Genomic DNA, 16,457 nt, shown 5'->3' with positions numbered 1-16,457 from the left:
AGTATTAACCACTGAGGCACAGAAATAAAAAACTGAATTCAAGTAGCATTCCCAGATAGGTTCTGTCCCAGTGATATGAAAGATAAATCCTGAATGGATCTCATTATAACCATGAACCATACCCGATATTTAAACCACTTTTATGGAAGGTAAATTACACTACTTTCAAGCTAACGTTCAAATTTATTGTCATGTGTACCGATTACAGTGAGATGCTCACCAGCCAGGTAATAGCACATTAACATTTACATTTGTGTAGCAGATTCTTTTGCCCAAAATAATGTACAAGTGAGGGTGAGACAGTCTCCCTGATGCAAGGGGGGTTAAGCTCCTCGTTTAAGGGCCCAACGGTGACTAGCCAACGGATATAACTCGAATAACAGTCAAAAGCAGTGACTCACACAAGAGCAACAACATGTACGTGGTACAGTTCATGACCAATTTAACAGACATCCTAGGTCAGATAATAGTGACAAAGGCAGCAGTAGATAACACAGATAACACTAACATTGTGATGCTGCACAATACGTAATGAAAGGACTGTGCCCCAAATCAAATGAATTGTGACAAATGAGAGCACTGATGACTCACCACTGTATGTGTGAAAACATTGTCTGTATTTCTTTTCAAGTATCCTTATGGCTTGTGGGTAGAAACTGTTACTTATCCCTGTGGTTCAATTGTTAATGTTTCTATACCAGCTGCCGTAAGAGAAGAGGGCTGCGTGATGCCGACAGCAGCCTGATAGCCTTTGTCACCATGTTCAGCACTCTGCCGATTCAAGCCACCAAATAGCCATACAACGATGTAATGCATCCAGTAAGGGTACAAGCCATCATTCACCTATAGATGTTGGTGTGAGCTGATGGTGAGATTTGGACCTTCCTCTCGTGAGGTACAAAGACCTTTGGTGACCTTCTTCTTTGCTGCTAATATGAGTTGTGTCCAGGTCAGGTTGCCTGTGATGGTGACCCTCTCCACAGCTACCCTGCTGACGTCAGTAGGAACTCCTTGGTTTTGCTGATGTTAAGAGATATGTTTTCCTGGCACTAGGACCCTAACCCAAATCCCTGTAGGATGACTCACCGTTGCTGGGGCGAAGATCTGGGTGGTGGGGGGGGGGGGGGGGGGGGTTTACTTCCCACTCGTCCATGCCGGAATCTGCTAGTGAGACAGTTTACAATCCAGTTGCATATAAGTCCCAAGTCCAGGAACTTTGCAACAAGCCTCAAAAGGATCACAGTGTCCAGTGCAGAAATATATACTATAAACAGTAGCCTGAGTTGGAGGTTTTATTTTCTGAATGAGCCACAGTGGAACATAAAACCAGTGAGATGGCATCCTCAGTGGATCCTTGTGGTACTATTTAAGCCAAGATTTGATCTAACCTTCCGTTTTGTGCGTCCAAAGAGGAGTCCTTCAAAACACAGCTCTAATTATATTTTTAGGGGATCTGATTCCACTATTTTTTAAGTGGCACTCCTTTGGAGAGTGATATAAAAAGTCCAAAAAACATCAAAAAGTTGGTCATTTGCGAGAAGTAATATTTTAAAAATTCTTTTTATATTTCTCTCGGAGACAGAAGGAGGCGTCATTGGGTGCTATGCAAGATCGCATGGACTTAAGTTTATTCTATTTTATTTTTTTTTGCAAGATCCAGGTGAGCATAAAAATGCATTCAGGTCGTCGGGGAGAGCATTCTCACTGGACAAGACCAATTCTGGTATGTAGTCTGTGAAACTGGGAATGTCATGCTACATTTATGTGATATTTAATGTTGGTATTACCTAGTATACTGTGTTTACACATTACTCTTATATTTTAGTTTCGCCCGCTTTGTTGCTTTCTAGAGACCTAACATAATTACTTGTATATATCTGCGTATTTCTGCGGCTTGTCTTCGTGAGAATATATACACTCAACATGTGCGGGGAAAGGGATGAAGGATGCCTGAACACCTCCACCTTTTTGCCCTGACGACTGACAGTGTCCCCTTTTGAGGGTATCAGTGGCCTTTTCAATAACTGAATTTACAGCGGGGCAGAACCCCCCCCCCCTCATCACCCACCCCGGCCGGCAAAATTTATCATAAGCCACGCCCCCGTTGGAGCACCTGCCCGGGAAAAGTCTGTGCCCGGCACTTCTCAGAAGTACAACTTTTTCAGGTAAATCTGCCTCGATTGTCCCATTGACGAAGAGTCTTCAAAACATGCATCACTCCACTTATTAGAAGCATACCTGTAGTCTTTGCTCTGACTCCAGTGTCCGACACTTGGCAATTAGGAAAGAGGAAACGTGTTCCTGACCATCACTTGATGACGATGGTGATGTCGCTTGGTTCGCCCAGTGCGCCGGTGTTGTTTCCTTGTGCAGGAATCACAAGTCATAAACTGATAATAGACGTTTGGCACTCGATCATCGGGTATCCAAAATAAAGAAAGTACTGCTGTGCAACAGTTTCACATCTGTGCTCTTTGTGTTGATTATATGAAAACATACTCCTCACCTTCTTTTGTTCCTGGATAATACAGTCCAGTTGAAAATTCAGAAGCCATTCAGCTGGGTTGTGAAGTGGGGTGTATGTTCCTCATTTCCTTTGTGACGTTAATCTCCATCTGAGATCATCCACCTTGTTCTCGGGTGATTAAACATTGTCTGGCTAACACCAAAACTGACAAAAAGCAAAGACAAAAATACACACACTGAAGACAAGTTTGGAATTGCCTTCAACACGTCGGTGACACATTCTGGTAAGATTCTATTGGAGGACTGCAGCTCCATGCTCAACACTGTAGATTCGCACCTCCAGGGTTGTGTGTTCGAATCCCAGCCCTGACGCTCTGTGTGTGAAGGTTGTACGTATTCGTGTGTCTCCTCCCTGAACTCAGTCAGTTTAGATAAACTGGCATCTTAAAATTTCTCATCGTGTATGCCCATTTATGAACTGTCAGACGATTCATGTATTTATTCACTTAAGCTCATGCCAACCGGAACCCTTAACTGTAAAAGAAGTTGTAGAAAATTGATGGATGGATACGCTACCAAATTCTCATAAAGATCCAATATCAATTTGTATTCTTTAAAATGGCGTTTTACCATAGTGTTGAACCTGTGAGAACCAGGTTCTCATTACGCAGCATAATTCTGTTCTAGTCGGTGTGTTCGCTCCCAAAAGTCCAACAGATGGCGCTGAATGCATTACTGGCCAAATTCAGTACGTGTATGTAAACGCTGCATACAGCAATAGGCATAATTGTTGCCTTTGTAAATTCCACCATATATTAAAATTGCTAGTGTTTAAAAGGGTGAGTATATTGAAGCACCGAATGCTTTTTGGCGAGCTCACGAAACTGTCAATGTTAAAAAAGCGAGGGAATACTACGTTTGCAAAAAACTGTAAAATATAATTGTAGTATACATTAAAGCACGGGGGGATTTTAAATAAACATCAGTAACTAGACACATTATTATAGAAGTTATAGTGAAATTCATTCTGATTATTATTACAGTGATTTTGAATAGACCCCCTCCCAATGGCGGCCTCGCTGCTAGGCAGCGCAAAGGCTGCCGGGATATGTAGAGCTGGTGATCGCCATGTTGGAGTATAACTATTGTTATAAATAGGGATCGAGGCTGCTGCTGGCTGATTTTACATGTTTTCAAGGAATTATACCTGAGAAATATAAACAAAGTTCACCGAGGGGTCATGAAAGAAATGTCAGCGTAAGTTGGGAGCATATTGAAAATGAGCAGATCGGTCATTTAGCTGTGTGGCTGCGTTTGTTGTGAAGTGATACACAGCTAACCGATTAGCTGGCGACTTTAGGCTCGACTAAGGCCTGTAAGGTTTGCATGGAGCATGTTTCGATCTTTTTTAGCATTTAATGTGTCTCTGTCGCATATGCATTTGTAGACTGGCTATCGTTTCAAGTCGGTTTCAATCATAATGCTATATTTTGGGAAAATAAATGAGCAGCTCGTGTATTGACAGTGATTGCAGAGCTTCCGGTGGATTAGTTGGCTATGTCCCGCTACAAGTTATTTTTCTGTCATACTGGCTTAATCGGGAATAAACCATGTCCAACTCCGAAAGTCTCTTCAACGGATTGAGCAGCCTTGACCCGATTTGTGTGTCTTTACCGATGAGGTTTTGTGTTTGCATTTGTTTTAGGGCGAGAAATAAGTGAAGATCTTTCATTACAATAGTTTTCCCAAGTGTATATATAAAGTTAGTAGTCACATTTTTATAATGGTCGGTGAGGTCGCAACTTTATGTATGCATATATAGTATAGTGTAGTTTTGCTGAAATTTATGATTTTGTAAAACGGTAACCGTTGGCCTGTCGTAGCTTGCGAACTGGCTGTCATTTGTGCATGTAATATTGACAACGTGCATGCGAGCGCGTTCATTGGGAACGTACATAATTGCCGAATGCTGATATGCATTGTCAGAAAATTGTTGTATCTTATAATGTTTACAGAAAAATGTTAATGGGTTTGCGATAAGAGGCTATGTTTTGGTAAAGCGTGCCCGGCATTCCGTTGATTGCTGATACAGTGATAGGCGCATCAGTCGTGCAGATCCGCTTGTGTAGTTATTCCCGCGTATTAAGATAATGCAGCTTCAAAACGGTGGTTAAAGAACCGTAACTTTGTTTAAAGGTACATCAGTGTCAATGAATAATAATTGTAATTGTAACCCAGCACGCACGCCAAACAGTCGCATGACGCCCGGAAGTCATTATTTGCATCCCGCCTCCGAAAATGTGACTTCCTGTTGTTGGTCGTCTGGTTGCTTCTGACCTGCACATAGGTGCTGTCATTCTTAATTGTTGTAATGTTTAGCATGCTGGGTCGTAGTTCGTGCATTGGAGGCTCTACTGCATCGCAGATATCAGCACTAATATCTGTGGTTTTAGTGAAAGTAATTAAAAGAATGAAGTGTCAGCGTTCTTGCATTTTTCTTCTACTTTGCAGGACCAATAACAGTATGCTTGGCGGGCAGCAGCCTCAGAAACATTATGGCATCACCTCTTCCATCAGCCTGGCATTACCCAGAGAGATTGACCACATGCACACCCAGAAGCTCATAGAGGCTCTGAAACCATTTGGGGTCTTTGAGGATGAAGATGAGCTGAACCACAGGTGTAACAGCATAATAACAGCTTTGGGTTTCTTGTAGCTACATACCTGCTTTAGTGAAGGTAGAGCTAGCATACAATATGCTATGCTATTTTTCCTGGTCCTTGTGTAACAGATGTTTCATGTTTGCTTGTTACAGATTGGATGTCCTAAGCAAACTTAACTCGCTTGTTAAAGAGTGGATAAAGGAGATCAGTGAATCAAAGGTAATCATTTCTGTTCCTTTTCAGTGTCTTCTCTGTAATTTTACTGTGCTATTTATTTTTCTTAGTGGCTAAATGGCTTTCATTACCCCCCCTATCAGAATCTTCCCCCTTCAGCGGTAGCGAACGTCGGAGGAAAAATCTTTACGTTTGGCTCCTATCGGCTGGGGGTGCATACCAAAGGTATGGCAGATTAAATCTGAATGTCTAAATGTGTGCACCAACTACAGCTTTTATTTTCAAAGTTCTGTGTCACATATATAGTACAGTAAAATACTTGTGTATTATCTTCACACTATAGATAAACACATTACAAGCTGACAGCCTGCTTGTCTCCTTGACAGCATGTTTGTTTGCAATGTGCTCTTTGTCTCATTGTTTGGACGAAAGATCCTGCTAAATGCATAATGTAAATGTAGGTACAACAGATAAAACAAAAAATGACCACACTCTAAACAAACTCTCAGTATATGTGCACATAAAAGATGCATTTGAGGATAACCTAGAAATAGGGTGTTTGGATGTAGTGGCAATTTGAACAGTGTGTTTTTTTAGTGATCTGTTTGCACTAATTAGTCAGCTTGGCCTTAATTTACCATGAGGCCAGTTCATACTTCACTATTCTGCATGCGCTTTCGGTCGAGCACAGGGTGAAGTAACGCAAATTTTGTCATCAGGAGTTTGCACCAGGCTGGTGGAGATCAAGCTTGTCCGCGCACGTTTGCTTACGCATGTGCGAGGAACCTAACTGGGTGTCAACTGTAGGTGGCATCAGTGACTTTCACAGAGCAGAGGGCAACCAGGAAAAAGTAGGAGAATTGGTTTAGGAGGTCCGGAAGTATGTGCAGATGAAATTTAGTCCTGGTGGGGGACTCCCAGCTAATTTTGTCGGAAAGATTAGGAATTTGAAAATGCCACAGTATGCCGTATTACTTTAACACTGCCCAAGCCTAGACTAATAACTTTAAAACTGTTCATAAAAGTTTACCCATTTTATTACGTTGCTCGAATTTGTTTGTTGCAATAAGTCTGCCCTCTGATGGTCTGGTGGAATATCACTGGTGGAGGCCCACTGGCCCCATCCATATGCACAGACAAATGTCATACGAACGGAAGCGTCCACGTATATGACCATCCGCAGCCTGAATGCACACGTGGAAAAGTGAAGTATGAGCTAGCCACTAGGAGCTTAATTAAGCTTCTGGACTCCGGGGTTTGTGTCTGTTTTCAGGGGCGGATATCGATGCCTTGTGCGTGGCTCCCCGCCACGTGGAGAGGGCCGACTTCTTCCAGTCCTTTTTTGAGAAGCTGAAGCAGCATGAGGGGATCAAAGACCTTCGGGTGAGTGTTGGCCACAGGGGACAGAAGATGCTCACATCTTTACAGACCATCCATCTTCCAACCTGTTATCCAATACAGGCTCATTGTATCTATAGTTGCTCAGTCTCTTAAATGCTAAGTGTGCTGTTTTGAATTTGCCCAGTGTTCTCTCATAGCACATTTTTTTTTTTTTAATGATCATTTCAGTTACGCATGTTTTAATTCGTATGTTTCCTCAAAGGTACAAAAGCTGACTCCCAGACCATGATCTTTTAGTCAGAGATACATTTAGCAATTAGCTAAAGTGACAATTGACATATATATTTGGGTGTCATCGGCATAGGAGTGATAATTAACAGTATATTTTTTCGTTATGTTGCCTAATGGCAGCATTTAGAGAAAAAACAAAGCGCCAAGCACTGATCCCTGTGGTACTCCGAGTTTGACTGGTGACATTGATGATGGAGTGCAGTTATTCAACGCCTGAGCATATTGATATGTTAGTCTTTTCGAATTTAAACCACTTCACAACCACGCCACATAGACTAGAACATGATGTTGGGTTATGTAATGGAGTAGGATGGTCATCCGCGTGGCCTCACCAAGGTCTAGAAGCATGAGCACAGTTGCTTTGTCGGCATCAGTTGCCATTATTATGTCATTTACGACCTTAGTCGAGAGTTTCAGTGCTGTGTCCCTGACGGAAGCCTGACTGGAATCTACCCAGTATGTTGGCATCTATCTTTTCCAGAGTTTTGGACCAAAATGGTATGTTAATGACACATCCAATTGCTGATCTAACCTACGTGTCTTTTATGTCCCAGGCTGTAGAAGACGCTTTTGTGCCCGTGATCAAATTCAAGTTTTACGGGATTGAGGTAAAGCTTGTTTAATTTTTTCGGCTATAGGGAATCCTGCCTGCAGTCAAATGAGTAGCACGGCGATTCTTCATTTCTTTCCGCAAAAACCAACCGCCGTACTGCTTCCATGCAGATTGACCTGCTGTTGGCGAGGCTGGCTCTGCAGTCTATTCCAGACAGCCTGAACCTGCGCGGAGACTCCCACCTGAGGAACCTGGACATTCGATGCATCCGCAGCTTAAACGGTAAATCTAAAGCGCCCCGACCACTGACGCCCCGGGAAACGCAGAGACCCGTAGGTCTGACTGTCTGTCTGCTCTGTATCGTGCCCTTGGACAGGCTGTAGAGTCACGGATGAAATCCTATATCTGGTGCCAAACACGGAGAACTTTCGCCTGACCCTGAGAGCCATTAAGCTTTGGGCGAAACGTGAGTCAGAAGCCGATTCTAAGCCGCACCAGGCCGACCCTGATGTCGACACCTCTCGCTGAATTATGCCGTTGCTTAGTGGTGACTCCGTGTGCCCAGGCCGTGGGATCTATTCCAACATGTTGGGCTTCCTGGGCGGCGTGTCCTGGGCCATGCTGGTGGCACGGACCTGCCAGCTGTACCCCAACGCCGTCGCCTCCACACTGGTACACAAGTTCTTCCTCGTCTTTTCAAAGTGGTGAGTCATGGTGCAAATGACTGAATGAAGGGCTGAATGATGTGACCAGGAAGTTATTCATTTATTAATGTAGTTTCAGGTAGTGATAATCGGAGTCCTTATCAGGTACAGCTTATGTGCATTGAGTGAAAGTAAATCCCTGGTTTCTGCAATGATTTTGTTTGGTGCTCTTGCGGTGGTACTGCTTTAAACATTTGAATTTTTTATTTTTTTTTAAATTAAATTTCCTGCTGCTGTTCGTCTTGCAGCGAACATTTACCGGCACACTCTTCGGACTTTAGACTAGTGTTTCCCAGTCCGGTGTTCAGGGACCTACAGTCGGTCTATGTTTTTAATCACGCACCCCCACACCTTTATTCTGCGAAGTTTATCATATCGAAAGGGGGCTTGAGACCATGACCAATGTTTTGGGGGTCTCAAGACAAAAGTTTAGGAACCACTGACCTAGAGGGTCTCCCCTGTTTGAATTCTAATCAAGATTGTACCCCTAGCCACTACACCATGTGACTGAACGTCTAGTTTTTGAATCTCCATGGAAACCTTGTAAGATCTTTTGAGAGGCTGCATATGATGGGTCTGATTCAGAGCAGTATGGCGGTCATTCTGTCTTGTCCCCTTTTTCTCCTCACCTCCCTGTAGGGAGTGGCCTAATCCGGTGCTTCTAAAGCAGCCGGAAGAGAGCAACCTCAATCTTCCTGTCTGGGACCCACGGGTGAGTCTCCCTTTGTGCGTTGCCACAGTGACGTGTGTGTCTGCCTGAAACCATTTAATTCTCTCCTCCTTCCTTGTCCAAAGGTGAATCCTGCAGACAGGTACCACCTCATGCCCATCATCACGCCCGCCTACCCGCAGCAGAACTCCACCTACAACGTCTCCACCTCCACGCGCACCATCATGACCGAGGAATTCAAAACTGGTGGGTGGCAGGCGGCCCTGGGAACGCGGTCGCAGTTGCGTTGGTGTCCATCTGCTTGGCTCACGTCATGTCGTCCGCAGGTCTCAGCATCACGGACGAAATCCTCCTCGGCAAAGCTGACTGGTCGAAGCTTTTCGAACCGCCCAACTTTTTTCAGAAATACAAGTACGTACTGCGTAGAAGCAAGTGCATACCTCTGTTTTTATGTTAAATTGTGGTTTGTGAACAAAACTTTGAAGTCAGTCAACCTGTGCACATGCACAATGAAATGAGTTATCACTGTATCACTGTGTAGAATATAACAGAATACTGAAGGTTTGTATGGTATAGCTGGGTTTAAGGTTTTTTTTTTTTTAAACTAGGCATTACATCGTTCTGACGGCGGGCGCGTCAACAGAGGAAAACCATTTGGAATGGTGAGTGTGTTTTGACCTCTTGATTCCTAAAATGTACACTTGTGAAGTATAGTTTTCACGGGCAAAACTTGCTGATAATTTTAAGCACATTAGGCTGCACTGGTGAACGGCATTTTTGCCTCCGAGCCAACCCCTGTCCTCCTTGGAACTCTTGGAATGCACAGTACCAGCCAGTAGTGTGGAAACAAGTGTCAAGTCATTTGTTTTTTGACGAGAACGACCCTAAGCGCACCTCGAGGTTATGCGAGTCCTGTGTTATCTGGTGAGCAAGGAAAGAGATGGAGTCCTGTGACAGATGACCACAGTCCCCCCCCCCCACCTAAACCCTATGTAGCTGGTTTGGGATGAGTTGGATCGAAGAGTAAGAGCAAGGTAGCGAACTTGTGGTCGGAACCTTTGGAAACTCCTTCCACCTGGAATGCTTCTCTGTCTGGAAGCTGATTGAAAGAATGCCAAGAGTCTGCAATGCTGTTATTGAACCAAAAGGGGGTGCTTTTGTAGAGTCTAAAATGTTGAACACTTCCCTGTTTGATGTGCATTACTTCATTGCCTTGAAGTCTTTTACTATAAGGTGAATTACAGATAAAGTACAGAAAAATGCATTTAAAGCAGGTATGTCCCGACTTTTGACTGGTACTGTAATAGTTGAGTAAATTTGGTTTTTACTATTGCTCTATGCTCTTTGCAGGATAGGTCTAGTCGAATCCAAAATCAGAGTTCTGGTCGGCAATTTGGAGCGGAACGAGTACATCACCCTGGCTCACGTCAATCCGCAGTCTTTTCCCGGGTCCCAGGAAAACCATAGCGAGTAAGTGAGGATGAGGTCCTTGTGCTGTGAATGTGGTGCTTTTAAAGCAATACCACAAGGGGGCGACATTGCTCCACTGTAGATGGCAAGTTCTGCCTTGCAAATTGAGTGTTTTTCAATTTTTAAAGGTACTGGTATTTGGACTGCATTTTCTCCAATTTATAGTAAAATTTAGGAAAGAGTGACTGCAGATTGTATTTTGTCCACTTATACACTTAGGTAGATTCTAGAATGTAGTGCACTTGATTCATATTGGCAGAATTTCTGTTTCTGGAAAATTTGGTTTCAAATGAGCACCTACAGGACTGTGGGTAGAAACTGAAAATGGTGTTCGAGCATTTCTCAGACTTCAGGGTGGGGGTGGAGGGGTGATTGACAGGTCACATGTCAGAGGAGGTTTTCACCCCCCAGCAAGGACGTCATGCATTGAGGTAGGATGAGACCAGTGATGGGTTTGATTGGCGTTTCCAGATTTCACGACTCTTTGATTTGGTGGAAGGGGACTCACTTTTCGGCACAAATTGACATTTCATGCTTGTTTGAACAGGAGTGACTTCGTTTCAATGTGGTTCATTGGGATAATCTTCAAGAAGGTGGAAAACTCTGAGAGCGTGAACATCGATTTGACCTACGACATTCAGGCCTTCACAGATACTGGTTAGAGCTCTCATTGCCCTAGTGTGTTGTGGCGTTGTCAAAGTTTCCCTGTCCGTCAGACTTCAACCGAGAAGTTGATTTCTGTAAACTTGCCCAACTGGATGTGTTTATATCCAAGCTCTGTTGAGGTCTACCTCTCACTGTTAGAGTTTGACAATGGAGTTCTTGGTTTAGGGCTGGGAATATATTTTGCTTTGGTCGTGACAGAGTTCAGCAGCTGTTGTAGCTTATGCGTGCCACTGCCACATCTCACCCAGTGTACAGGCAAGCAAACAACATTAGCATGCTGAAGGATGGCATGAAGATCGAAGCCACGCACGTGAAGAAGAGGCAACTCCACCAGTACTTGCCTCCAGAGCTTGTGCAGAAGAAGAAAAAGGTGAGGAATGCTCAGTTTGAGAGTGACCTTTGACCTTTGACCTCTTCTCTTCCTGTAAGTGTGGGGGAGGTTTTGGGGAGGGGGGTATTTGGAGCACTGCTTCCTGTGTTGTAACGTCCCGGACCACTGCCCTCTTGCAGAGCATTGCAGAGGCGAACCGCAGTTCCAGTGGGGGTGGTCCAAAACAGTCCTCGCTGGATGGTAGTGTGCTGGACAGCTCCCACGACACGGACTCTGGTACCCCCTTCTGCTCCCCGACTCCCGCAGTCCGGCCCAACAGACCTGCCTCCGAGCTGGACGGCAGGTAAGGTGCCTTGGAGGGGGTGTGTGAGGGGTTTATTCTTTTTGCTCATCTTTCTGTCCGCACTTCCGCTAACCAATCGCTGGCCTGCAGCATCTCGCCGCCACCACTGCTGGACAGTCCGCTGGTCAGTGAGGTGCCTCAGCAGAAAGCGGAGCAAGGGATGTCCATCCCTGTCATCGGCTCCAGTGAGTAGCCATCCGCCATCCTCGCACTTCCCCAGAACCGCAGAGCGGCACGTGAGCTCCTCCCACACCGTGTCCTCTCCTTCCTCCAGCGCCTGTGGCTCCCCCTACTGGGAGCACCATACCCACAGTGGTACGCAGGAGCGTGGGGACTCGTCCTGACCATCCCAGTGCCGCCCAGGCTGACCCACACAATGGGGTCTGTGTGCTGGCTTCCAATGGCTCTACGCTAAAACGGCCGCACTCCCCCTCCCTAGAGGAGTCCCCGAAGAAACCAAAGGATGCGGAGAAGGTATTTGCAGAAGCTGAGTTTACCTAATTACTTGTCGGGACTGATACACTGTTACAAATAACTTAATCATTAGCTGAATGTTGTAAAAATGGCTGTTCCGAAGTAGTCCCATGTGTCGTACGTTTTGTATGAGATGTATAAATGTGTCTTCTTGGAAGAGGCCGCCTTGTGCGTCATCTTCTGCACCCATTCTGTTCCCGCACAGTTACCGTCTCCGGAAGATTCTGCATTTAAGGAGCCACTCCGGCCGCCGGGCAAAGGGCAGGACCATGGCGATGGGCAGGTTGGTGGCCGGTTTGGGGGGTCAACCAGCCGGCCCGTTATCCAGAGACTCTCTGTTCATTAAAAGGCACGCTTCTTCCTCTTTCGACAGGAAACTCTGGGTGGGACTAAAGCCATGCCGATCCCGACCATTGACACGGCCCGATCTCAGGTAGGTCCGGCTGGAAACGCGAAACGTTTAAGAACTGGACCTGTTTTAGAAACATGATTTCTAAGTGCATATTTTTCTTACCTTTTTTCTTTTCTAAAAATCCACATCCATCGGTGCCGCCACTGATCCAGAGGCTGCCCAGTAAGGAGTTACCGGACCCTTCCTCACCCCTCCCCACCAACAATATCCGTGTGAAGAAGAACTCCATACGACTCACGCTGAACCGGTAGTGCGACCGGAATCCCCGCTTACTCCCTCCCCGGCCCATCGGCACCTGTGGCTCCCGTTTCGTTACCCGGCCAAGCTTCTGGGAGCCTGAGCTTGCTGAGGGCCTCTGAGTAAGATTGCTGCAGGAAACAAGCCAAGTACCTGTTAAATGTTTCCCCACCTCATCCTATTGGCCTCAGGAGTTTCCCGGTCACTCCTGGGGATCACATGACCTCCTCTGACAGAAGGTTATTGGTTATTTTTGTGTGTTTTGTTTTTTTTTTTTGCTATTTTCTTTCTTATTTCATTTCCAGTTTCATTAAGGTTTCAGCCTGTTGGGGGGATAATAATCGGGCGAAGTACATGTAGTTGATGAACATAATTGTCTTTAAATTTGTTCGTCTTTCTGAATTGTAGCTTTTAACTAAAACCTTTAAAAAAAAAAAAAAAAAAATGTAAAGTCTGCGTGAGGTTGTCCCCCATTTCCCTGTTTAGAGGGGCTCCTGTATGATTTCTAACCCTGGGCAATTTGGATGACTGAACCACCCCCAGATTCACATGCTGGGGGGCCCAGTTTTCCCCCAAGTTAACCAATGGGTGCTGGTGTTTGTCCTCTTCCAAAGTTTTTGTCAAAGATGGGTTTGCTGTTGTTTTTCTTTTTCTTTTTTTTCTCCTCCCTCCTCTTCCTCTCTCTCCTTGGTGTGTAGTAGTGTTGCCACGGTTACTGTGGGGCACCCAGCCAGTTCACCTCCCATGGAGGTCGTTAGCCAGCGCAGGCCGTGCCGTCGCTGAGCAGTGACCTCGCCGCCTGGTCTGCTCAGCTCGCCTCTCCACGGAGCAACACTGTATTTAAAGCTCATCCTCTCCTTGAGGTTCTTATAATTTTATTCACATTTTGCCTGTTTGTACAGTGTACTTTTTATATTCATCAGAACCATCGCCATTTTCAGTTTCCTGGTCCCAGCCCCCCACCGTCCAAACAGCCCCACACGGGGCGGCCAGATGACTGGCATCCATTCTGCGCAGTTTGTCAGGGAGGGGGGGTATCAGTAAAGAATTCTTTTGTAGGGCAGTTTAATTGTATTTCAAATGTATTTTTGTATGTCATGTATAATATTTCCGCCTTTAAAATATGACCATAAAACCAAGTAAAACCCCAAACGGCTGTTGTCATTTTTACATTTTTTCCCCCCCCTTATCCGTATTCCCATGAGGCTCCTGAATGTCACTCAGGATGCAGAAATCTGGTACCTTGGAAGCACAAATGTTATGTCTTTTACAGTGTGCATGTATTTAAAATTAAAACCCTGTCATCTTATCTCATATTGCTGTGACTTCAGTAATACCCTGTAGAGGCCTGCTTGTCCTTTTTTGAGTTCAAATTTAATTTTATTTTGGTGGTGCACAAAATCCCTAAAAAGGACAATAACACGTGTTTAAAATTAAATTTTTTCGGGGGGGGGGGGTGGCAGTTGGCAGTATTTTACCAACTGTCCACATGCCTCCAGTTGACTCCTGATTTCTGTAAAACTGGCTGTTTCGCCAGTCGTTTAACGCACTTTGACCAGTTCCAGTTAAATTGCCTTGAACGAGAGTGGGTTAGTAAATCGGCTGAGGCTGATTTTTATGCGATGTGCGTTAACTTTCAAACTTGGGACGTCAAACATCTTCATGTTGTAGACTGCAGCAGCGGCTGATAGAGTAAAGATTGACGCGGGCTTTGTGACGGTGACGCCCTTTTCCAAAACCGAGGTTCGCCCCGATTCGAGGACGCACGGTTCTACCCCCTCAGCGCGCGACGCCTACGCTGACTTGGGGGTAGCGCTTGCGACGCCTCCCACCGACGCATGCGCGCCGTCAGCCTCCCACCTCGTTCTCGCTCTGCAAGCACGTCCACCACCCCGAGGGTGGCCCCATTCGCTCACTTCCACCCACGGCCCCTCTAGGCGTCGGGCTTACAGTGACTGTCGACAGCTATGAGAGTCACCCACTCAGAACACCCATTTAGTGGTTTGTCTTTGCTGGTCTTTCTTGACGTGGACCGTTAAGGTACCAACTTAATTACACATGCTGAATCCCGCGTGTAGAGTTGTCCTTATAAACCGCTAATCCCAAAATATTAAACTTCTCACATAAGCTGACAGTGCATCCCCAGTTCGAGTTTCATAATGTTCGACATACGCCGATTCATCATATAATTCAATAGAACTTTATAAGGCAAGGTTACCATTCATATGTGCTGGAGGTGGGGTCCCGCTAGAGCTAAGTGTCTCCGGCATAACTACAGTGGGCCACGTCGATGCATGGGATGCGGCGCATATCCATGAGTCGGAGATGGCAATCGCAACGATGCAGTTAACTTACGATAGTTTATTAATGCTTAAAAAACATCGATCCGTCTTTTAAATCGAAGTAGATTAGAATTAGGCGCGTTATTTAGCCTGTATGAATTCAACAATTTCGCTCTTATCTCATAACTTAAACTCCGAGTACCTGAAGGAAATGACCGTGGTGCTTAATTAAAACAAAATTTGTTAATTGCACAGATTCCCGTCGTTTCTGTTTTTGACCAAGTTTCCGGAAATTCGTGTAATATATCATAGACAGAAAATACCAGCACTCCTGTATCATTGTAACTTGGATTTGAAACGCTAAAATAACGATAGTTAAATAAGTCTAACCATTCATTTTCTGTGGCTACTTGTCCTAAGCAGGTCGATCGCGGTGACTGCAGAAAGTGAATATATTGAATTTATTCAAATAAAAATGATAACGATAAAATGTATATTAATCTGACGTTTTGCCGATAGTAAACACTGATAGGTGTTTGCTTTTTCTTTTAAGACAAACAGTTTGTTCTCATTGCTTTTGGGAGATTCCCAACCTGTGCCTCAATAGGCGGCTAAACTCTCACATGGGGATTACCCAGAAAAATAAGAACGTAAGCATGTAAACAAAACAAGTATTTTACATGATGGTACTTATATGGAGATGTTTAGGTTTTTTATCAATGATCTCATTCTGTACTGAGATTTTTGTATATTTAGAGTTGATCAAAACTTATATACGAACTTAGGTAAATAATGATAAATTAGGAATCCAAAAAGTCTCTCACCGGAACATTACTTAAATCTAACCATTGACTCGTATTTGTATCATTATTAATCGGGAGTTATGTTTACGTGCCTACATGTAACAAATCAATAGCTTCGGTATTTCTCGACATTTTGTGACATATTTGCGATGGATGTTATTAAACTAAATAATTCTTTGGTATGCTCGTATATACGACTTCATAAACAGCTGCGTTATATAATATACCTATATATGTGCATTAAACAAAATAGATTCTCATTTTGCTGGTTTTAAATACACAATGTTTAAATGGTGCAATAGCCTATTTCAACCTCCTGCAGAAAAAGTAGGCTATAATAGCCTAGAGATTCTAGTCTCGTAAAGTTCTGCTCCCTTGATACAAACGTAAAACGTTTGAATATTTTACGTTTTTAGGCGGCATATATTATTATTATTACTATTATTACCTTTAGACCCTGAACGTACGTGTGTAAGTCTCTATATGTGTCCGTTTATCCTGATAATAATACGATATAATTAAAATTAAGATGGAACAAAAAATGTCATTTGAGTCTGAAACCTGTGAAACTCGTAGC

At 44.4% G+C, this 16,457-nt stretch overlaps 1 protein-coding gene across 3 annotated transcripts; it reads left to right on the top strand.

The window, feature by feature from the left end:
* The first annotated feature begins 3,596 nt into the window (after positions 1-3,596).
* papolg (poly(A) polymerase gamma) lies at positions 3,597-13,947 on the top strand. Of its 3 annotated transcripts, XM_023842113.2 has the most exons (22): positions 3,597-3,723; positions 4,978-5,145; positions 5,282-5,348; positions 5,447-5,528; positions 6,577-6,686; positions 7,490-7,543; positions 7,659-7,770; positions 7,865-7,954; positions 8,054-8,192; positions 8,832-8,904; positions 8,988-9,108; positions 9,189-9,273; positions 9,471-9,524; positions 10,213-10,332; positions 10,880-10,989; positions 11,247-11,368; positions 11,509-11,672; positions 11,763-11,857; positions 11,947-12,146; positions 12,352-12,429; positions 12,520-12,579; positions 12,711-13,947. In XM_023842113.2, exons 1-22 carry the CDS (start codon positions 3,707-3,709, stop codon positions 12,807-12,809), a joined length of 2,220 nt encoding a protein of 739 aa, XP_023697881.1. In that variant the 5' UTR covers positions 3,597-3,706; the 3' UTR covers positions 12,810-13,947. The 3 variants fall into 3 exon arrangements, 2 of the variants coding, with proteins under 2 accessions (XP_023697881.1, XP_023697891.1); XR_011989462.1 differs by lacking the exons at positions 10,880-10,989; positions 11,763-11,857; positions 11,947-12,146; ... (1 more) ...; positions 12,520-12,579; positions 12,711-13,947 and having other exon boundaries at positions 11,509-11,645; XM_023842123.2 differs by lacking the exons at positions 8,832-8,904; positions 8,988-9,108; positions 9,189-9,273; ... (8 more) ...; positions 12,520-12,579; positions 12,711-13,947 and having other exon boundaries at positions 8,054-8,196.
* Positions 13,948-16,457: the final 2,510 nt, after the last annotated feature.

The sequence above is a fragment of the Paramormyrops kingsleyae genome, chromosome 3 (genome assembly GCF_048594095.1).
Source record: "Paramormyrops kingsleyae isolate MSU_618 chromosome 3, PKINGS_0.4, whole genome shotgun sequence".
Lineage (NCBI taxonomy): Eukaryota > Metazoa > Chordata > Actinopteri > Osteoglossiformes > Mormyridae > Paramormyrops > Paramormyrops kingsleyae.
The sequence above is the reverse complement of the archived record's forward strand: the minus strand, read 5'-3'. Positions and strand labels throughout refer to the sequence as shown.